Source organism: Rhizomucor pusillus (genome assembly GCF_041956525.1).
Source record: "Rhizomucor pusillus strain CBS 183.67 unplaced genomic scaffold VTP01scaffold_1, whole genome shotgun sequence".
In the NCBI taxonomy this organism is placed as follows: Eukaryota; Fungi; Mucoromycota; class Mucoromycetes; order Mucorales; family Lichtheimiaceae; genus Rhizomucor; species Rhizomucor pusillus.
In genome coordinates, this window is record NW_027192143.1 from 2,198,331 (window position 1) to 2,205,824 (window position 7,494).

Sequence of the window (7,494 nt, forward strand, 5' to 3'; positions counted from 1 at the left end):
ATGACCTCCGATAACGATAGCGACACCGAAACAAGCGATGCAGAAGACGAACATGCCACGACAACCGGAACGAAACGACCATACACTGGATGCAACTTCAAGGCACCTGACGAAAAGTTTACGGGCAACTCGCACAAATTAGAACAGTGGATTTTCAACCTCGAGGAATACTACCAGAACGCAAACACAAGACCAGACCTGAAGGCTGGCATAGCAGCAAGCAAGTTAAGCCACAACGCAACAGTTTGGTGGCGAACGCACCGGATCAGGAATCAAGTACCCAAGACATGGAAAGATTTCAAGAAGGAGATACGCGCCAGATTCATCACGATCGACTTGACAGAAGCAAAACGAGCACGGTTCAGCCATATACGACAGACAGGCAGCATCGCACGATACAACGCCGAATTCCAGACTGCAATGAGCGACTGTAGAAGTGTTGCAGAAACGGAAGCCTTCTACCGATACATCGACGGCCTCAACTTCGACACCATGGAATACATGCAGCTCCAGAAGCCGAAGACGCTATGCAAGGTCATGTAAATTGCAACAGACTACGAAGGATCCCAGTACAGCGGATTGAAGTCGAACGGACACTACCAGAAGCGCAACGATTGGAACTGAGATCGCCCAAGAGATTGAGATCATGCAAGATACGACCGAGATGACTCCAGACGAGACCGAGACCGAGACCACAGTAAACATCGAAAGCACCAGCACCACAGATCTGACGAACGATACTACGAGCCGATGATGGTCGACAGCAACGAGAAGAACAAGACGCCTTGGAATCAGCAAAAGAGCGACGGAAAATGTTTTAAATGCGGCGGCAAGGGACATTTTGCAAGACAATGTCCGAATTGAGCATAAGACCGGCAAGCCAAAAACTTCTGAAGTCGACATGGAGATCGCCAGGACATGTCGACCATGTGGAGAAAATACCTGGCAACCACAACAACAGCAACGGGATGATCAGCAAACAGTGATACGAAGAAAATTCAGCGGACGAAATCACGAAAATCGACGAAAATACGTACCGACATCAAGCGATCAGAACAACAGAATTTTGTCAAAATAAACCAGCAAGATCCCTCATCGACTCCGGCGCAACACACAACTTCATCACGATGGATTACGTACAAGAAACCGGCATGGAAAACCTTTTGCAACCAGATGACGGCGTTATCGCATTTGGAAATCGATTGAAGGAAAAATCAGCACACTAGTTGACGACAGAGATCACGATTGGAGATCACAGGGCAACAGTGCAACTTTACACCGGCATCAAGAGTGACAAGCACGACATTATCCTTGGAAACCCATGGCATCACGACCATAACACGAAGATCGACTGGAGAACGAACACGTTAATCACAGAGGACAATCATGAAATCACACACGACGAGAACATAGCGATGCAAGCCAAGCCAGGAATTCAGTTTATCACTAGACGACAATTCAATAGGATGCAACGAGACATGGAACTAGAACTCTACGCAACCGTACTCGACGAACCGACAAACGGAGCAAGATTTGGCTACGAAGGAATCCAGACAGTAGTCGACGAATTCAAGGATGTATTCCCCGACGACTTACCTGAAGGATTACTGATCGCAAGACAAGTAAACCGCACTATGATACCGACAGATCCGAATGCGAAGATACCAGCACAGAGACTGTATCGACTAACCAGCCACGAGTTAGCGGAACTCAAGAAGCAGATGAACGAACTGATCAAGAAACGATGGATCCAACCATCAAAATCACCATACGGAGCACCAGTGCTATTCGTATCGAAGAAGGACGGCAGCTTGCGAATGGTTGTGGACTATCCAGCACTGAACGCAATCACGACAAAGGATCACTATCCATTGCCAAGGACGGACGAACTACTGGATCAACTGAACGGCGCAAAAATTTTCTCCAAGCTGGATCTACGAAGCGGATATCACCAGATACGAGTGGCACCGGAAGTCACGCGCAAGGCGGTATTGATGACGAGATACGGACTATAGGAATTCACAGTACTCCCATTTGGATTGACATCGGCACCAGCGACATTCATAACACTCATGAGCGACGTGTTCAGAGACCTCTTGGATATATGCGTTATCGTATATCTGGACTTCATCTTTATATGCTGGAAGACCGAGGAAGAACACCAGCAGCATGTACGAGCAGTATTGGAACGACTCAAGGAGCACAAGCTATACGCCAAGATGGAATACCAATTTGGAGTAGACCGACTGGAATTTTTGGGGCACAGCGGCGACGGACAAGGACTGCACACCGATCCCGATAAGGTCAAGGCGATAGTGGACTGGCCTCCACTACGATCATCGAAGGATATCCTATGTTTCCTTGTATTGGCGAACTATTATCAGCGATTCATCGACGGATACGCAAGTATCGTGAATCCTCTCAACAAGTTGCTACGCAAGAGCACACCACGAAAATGGACGGAAACCAAGTAGAAGGCATTCGACACCCTGAAGAGCAACTTGGCATCAGCACCGGTATTAGCACTACCAGATCCGAACAAGAGATTCTACGTACACACGGATGCATAATCGACAGTAGCAATCGGCCGAATATTATCACATAAGCAAGACGACGGCAAATTGCACCCAGTTGCATTCACATCAAGGACGATGGCACCGACGGAACTGAGCTCCTCAGTCTACGAGCAAGAAATGTTAGCACTAAGGCATTGTCTACGAAGTGGCGACATCACCTGGATATGCAGACATTTACAGTCTTCAGCAACAACCGAGCGTTATCATTTCTCAAGACGAACACGAACCTATCGAAACGGCAACTACATTGCTTGGAGACTTTCATGGGCTACAAGTTCGACATACACTATGTACCACGAGAACGGAGCCACGCAGCAGATGCATTCAGCAAACAACCACCGGACGAACCATCGAATCCAGAAGCGCAGTTGGAACTTGCACACATCCCCAAAGTCCAAGCCAGAGACCAGATCGAAAACGAAGCACGGCAGAACTACAAGAATGACGAATTCTATCAAGGCTTGATCAAGCAGATACGAACAGGAACGGCAGACGAACGATACGAGATGACGAACCAAGGGATATATCGCAGAAACGACAACGGAGAACCAAGGCTTTGTATTCCAACCTCGTAACGCTAATCTTTTACGCTACGAATCGACGAAGACAAGCACACAAAAGAAACCACGAAGTAGAGGATAGACGGATGGAGGCCTCTTTACTCTTTTGTGCGTTTGGTGATATATACCATGGTCAGCATTACGGTTATAAGATAATAAAGGGAAGTCTATAAGATATAATACGTTGTGTGATGGAAGTAATGTCTAAAAGGAAAAGTACAAAGAAGAGCGGCGCGCATAGCGGCGCGCTTTACGGTGAAATATCAAAAAAGGAATCAGTCAAGCGTCGTGCGCAGACTTTTGGCATTTTCCTTTTCAGACACTTCACCGTCATTTGGCGCTTTTCCTTTTCAATATGGATATCCTTCGGGCTCAACACCTTTTTATATTTTATTCATCCCATAATTGTCATTATACCGAATATCGAAAAACATATAAAGATCGCTAGAATCAAAAGAGTAAAGCGAAACTTAACTACCTTTATTTTGCGATCTTCATGGTTCCTTTCCTGTGTGGTCTCGTAACGCAAAACAATTAGCGTTACAAGACACGCGGCAAAAATAACGAAAAAAGCAGCGCACGGAGTTCATGAACGACAACAACATGAACATAGAAATGTTAGATTTCCTCCACCGGGAATTGAACCCGGGCCACCGGTGTGAGAGACCGGGATCCTAGCCACTAGACCATAGAGGAGTGACACGTATTTGTCGCGAGGCGTAGCAACTTTTCAGGCCTCCTCAAAATTATTTCGAACACTGCACATAAAGCGGGGTTCCTATCAAGTTCCTGCAAGCAGGAGCTTTTAACTTCCACATTAAGTAAATAATCCACGGGTTGGCGCTGTCTCAAAAATTATACTGCATTTCGACTACTTCACTGACTTGCTTTTATTCACTGTACTCAGCGTTCACCGTGTTCATTTCGAAATGTCTGCAAGCTTCAAATTCAAGGACTATTATGATTGCGATTGTCGACGTTGCACCAACGTTGACGAACTCGGCAACATGCGTCATAACAAGCGAATGCGCAAGATGATTCGTGAACACTTGCGGCTCTACGGTCGTTTCAAACCTGAGACACTAGGTATGTAATACAAGTCATTTCAGAACTATTAACTAAAGAGTGCATGCTTATGAATTTCAGGTCTGGCCGCTTTCCCATTAGTAACAGCATTCCGCGTGTTCAGTTTGAACGTTCGGCTTCAAGAGGTACACAATTTAGTCTTCTATTATTTCTGTACGATCTTTGAGCTTATTATTGAGTGCATAGTCGAGGACACTGTGATGACTGAAGTTGCTGTTGAGGAATGTGGACCAGAAATGGAGGTCGACCAGGAAGAATCTGAGCCGTCGATTATGCAAGCTAGCAATGTGCCCTTCGACGACATTGACAATGCTTTTGGAGCCGAAGAGGACAGCGAAGATTTTGCTGAAGAGTACTTGGATGAGGAGTCTTGGCTGGCCAAGGACGATGATTATTTGCGTGGAGAAACTTCGATTGCTATCGAAGAAAGTGAGTGTGAAAGATTGTCAGTTGGATTTCCTGTATGCTAATTTACCATCAGCCACTGTACCTGAAATGGATCCAGTCTATACCTTCATCATGATTTTCCTCGCACATTTCCAGTTGCGCTTTTTATCCAAGACAAGCTGCCGAACTCCTGATGCAGTTTGTCAATGCTCTTTTGGAATTTTTCAAGCAATCTGTCGGTTGCCAACGAAGCTCAGTACCCTTCGCAAACAAGCAACGATCGGCTCTACAACAAAGGGTGCCAAATGCTATATCGTTTGCCCGCAATGCCACAAGAACTACGTCAAAGAGAAACTTCCTTTGGACCGATTGAGAGATCCTGTTGAACAGATGCTTTGTACCCACAAGGAATTCCCCCGAAGCGTCGCTTCCTATGGACATCGCTTATTTAAGCGCTCGTCTGGAAACAAACATTCCCTATCAAGGGTAAGCCTATAATTTTGTGGAAAGCACTCTCAGCAATTTCTTCAATCGTCCTGATTTCATCAGAAAAGTCAATCATTGGAGATCTCGTACCCCCGATGCTGATTCATGTATGATATATATCATGGCCAGATGTGGAACGAGAGCAAAGATATTGATGGCGAGCGATTTCTCAACGACAAGCATTCAATTATGCTTACTTTAAACGTGGACTGGTTCCAACCTTTCTCAACTTGACGTTTATACTCTGTTGGGGCAATTTTGACGGCAACAACGTCCCACGCGATGAACGCTATAACCCGAGAATGTTATTTTGGTTGGTGGTATGCCTGGTAGCAAAGAACCCAGCAAGCATCAAATCAACCACTACTTGGAGCCCTTGGTCGGTGAACTGCTAAAGCTATACACGGGAATCAATATTTCCATCGATGCAGGCACGTCCGCTGTACGAGTCCGAGCTGCTCTTCTTATGGTCGCCTGCAACATCCTGGCTGCCCGCAAAGTCTCTGGTTTTACCGGCATCGGTTTCTTTGCGCATGTCACAAATGCAGGACACTTCCCCAGTGCACCAGATAATCCTTTGAAGCGCGACTTCTCAGGCTTCAGAGCTGAAGACCTGCAGACATGGATCCCACGTACGATGGAAGATAATAAGTGGCATGCGGAAGCATGGGGAAATGCCTGCACGTACGAGGAACGCTCGATCCTCGAACGAGAGCATGGAACACGCTGGCCGCAGCTCCATCGCTTACCCTACTTTGATCCAGTACGCTGCACGGTCATCGATCCAATGCACAGCCTATATTCCGGCACGGCAAAGAGAGCGATGAATCTTTGGAGAGTGTTGATCGATTCTGAGGAGGTCATCTAGAACCATCGTACATGTGGTTCTAGATGACCTCCTGAGACGAAGAACCTTTGTTTAGTCCACAGGACTTCCAAAGAATGGCGGAGCAGATGCAAGGGATGATTCTTCCGCAAAGCTACGATTTGCTAAAGAGGTAAGTCGCGACAGGATGTTTAAAGCTGACCTCGGACGATTGGCGCACCTGGGTCCTTGCTGTATCGCCACGATTGCTGAAGGAGAAGTTAGTTGGCGCACATATGCGTACATGGCTTATGTTCGTGCAAGCCAACTGCTTGCTCTGAAAGCCTTGCATCTCTCTGGTTGAACTCGATGCAGCCCACGAAAACCGACGCAAATTTTGCGCGCAATATGAGAGGCTGTATGAAAAAGCAGAAATAACGCCGAATATGCATCTGTATATGCATTTAAAAGAGGTAAAATATTTATTGTTAAGGACTGATGAGCACTATCAGACTCTTATGTTACATGTTTACAACAGACCATTCAGGACTTCGGTCCAGTATATGCGTTCTGGATCTTCAGTTTTGGACGTTTTAACGGATTAGTGAAAAACATCGACACCAACAACAAGGATGGTCTGGAGATCACGTTCACGAACAAATTACTCGAGAACTATCATGTTGCAGACACTTTCAGACAAGTATACCGCCAGCTACAATTGCGCTCATCCTTCATGAATGTCTTGACCACTCTAATACCCTCACTGAAGACTATTTCGACTATGTACGAAAATAACCAGCAATCCTCTGCATTCGACGTCTTGTACCTTCTGCAGACTTGCTGAGCCAAATTCTGACGGATTATGCATGACATGCACTGGATGGGAGGCATTGCCAGCAGCATATGCTTCGCTGAAGATGAGCAACCATGTACAGCCGAGCAGAGAACATTACGATTGCTTTGTCGAATATTACGACGGGTTTTACGATGATCTCTGCCGCCAAGATGCTTACGTGGATGATGGAAGAACGATGGTCATAAACCTCGTGCGGAAGGTGTGGAGTATTGAGCTCTTGGGCCAAATATATCGAAGCTAGGAATACCCTAGAAACATCAGAGGTGCATACATACAAGCATATCTGGATGTTGATCCGTCGACCGGCGAACAAATCGACAGAGTCATTCTGCGACCTGGACTCGTCCAATATTATTGCGCGCATATGCTTCGATTGCCTAGAGCAGATGGAGAAGGAGTGGAAGAATACCAACATTTTTTTGCGTTTGTCCGTGGTATGACGCCTGCGAACAGACGAGCATAACCTTCGAACGACACGGAATGACTGTGTGGAACAACTCTTTTGCTCCGGTGAATTGGACCTGTATCTTGCCGATACATCGCATTTTGTTACAGCGGACACCAAATCCGCAGCAACAGTATCTACCGCAGCAGTCTCTACCGCAGCATCCACAGTAACAGCAGTAACACCTATAGGAGGTGATCCAAGTTTAGTTGGAGGTGGAGCTGGCGCTCCAAATGGGGAAGGATTCTTTGGATGGAGGCACTCGGTAATCCATGCTCGACCATCCCAATGCC

At 46.4% G+C, this 7,494-nt stretch overlaps 5 protein-coding genes and 1 non-coding gene across 6 annotated transcripts; 5 read left to right on the forward strand and 1 right to left on the reverse strand.

Annotated features, from left to right (window-relative positions):
* Positions 1–754, forward strand: VTP01DRAFT_960 (uncharacterized protein; the record flags this gene model as incomplete). Its single annotated transcript, XM_069388844.1, has 2 exons — positions 1–539; positions 604–754. 2 exons carry the CDS (start codon positions 1–3, stop codon positions 752–754), a joined length of 690 nt encoding a protein of 229 aa, XP_069245380.1.
* A 147-nt stretch (positions 755–901) lies between these two features.
* On the forward strand, positions 902–2,015 carry VTP01DRAFT_961 (uncharacterized protein; the record flags this gene model as incomplete). Its single annotated transcript, XM_069388854.1, has 2 exons — positions 902–1,068; positions 1,259–2,015. 2 exons carry the CDS (start codon positions 902–904, stop codon positions 2,013–2,015), a joined length of 924 nt encoding a protein of 307 aa, XP_069245381.1.
* Positions 2,016–2,072: 57 nt separating this feature from the next.
* Positions 2,073–3,151, forward strand: VTP01DRAFT_962 (uncharacterized protein; the record flags this gene model as incomplete). Its single annotated transcript, XM_069388865.1, has 3 exons — positions 2,073–2,406; positions 2,475–2,552; positions 2,607–3,151. The coding sequence occupies 3 exons, from the start codon at positions 2,073–2,075 to the stop codon at positions 3,149–3,151; spliced, it is 957 nt and encodes a 318-aa protein (XP_069245382.1).
* Positions 3,152–3,760: 609 nt separating this feature from the next.
* Positions 3,761–3,832, reverse strand: VTP01DRAFT_t4. The gene has a single exon. It is a non-coding gene; the product is annotated as a tRNA-Glu (tRNA).
* A 233-nt stretch (positions 3,833–4,065) lies between these two features.
* VTP01DRAFT_963 (uncharacterized protein) lies at positions 4,066–5,329 on the forward strand (the record flags this gene model as incomplete). The annotated part of the gene is made up of 4 exons (XM_069388876.1): positions 4,066–4,222; positions 4,283–4,651; positions 4,728–5,095; positions 5,225–5,329. The coding sequence occupies 4 exons, from the start codon at positions 4,066–4,068 to the stop codon at positions 5,327–5,329; spliced, it is 999 nt and encodes a 332-aa protein (XP_069245383.1).
* An 88-nt stretch (positions 5,330–5,417) lies between these two features.
* On the forward strand, positions 5,418–7,219 carry VTP01DRAFT_964 (uncharacterized protein; the record flags this gene model as incomplete). The annotated part of the gene is made up of 5 exons (XM_069388887.1): positions 5,418–5,954; positions 6,019–6,180; positions 6,439–6,683; positions 6,736–6,946; positions 6,998–7,219. The coding sequence occupies 5 exons, from the start codon at positions 5,418–5,420 to the stop codon at positions 7,217–7,219; spliced, it is 1,377 nt and encodes a 458-aa protein (XP_069245384.1).
* Between the last annotated feature and the right edge of the window lie 275 nt (positions 7,220–7,494).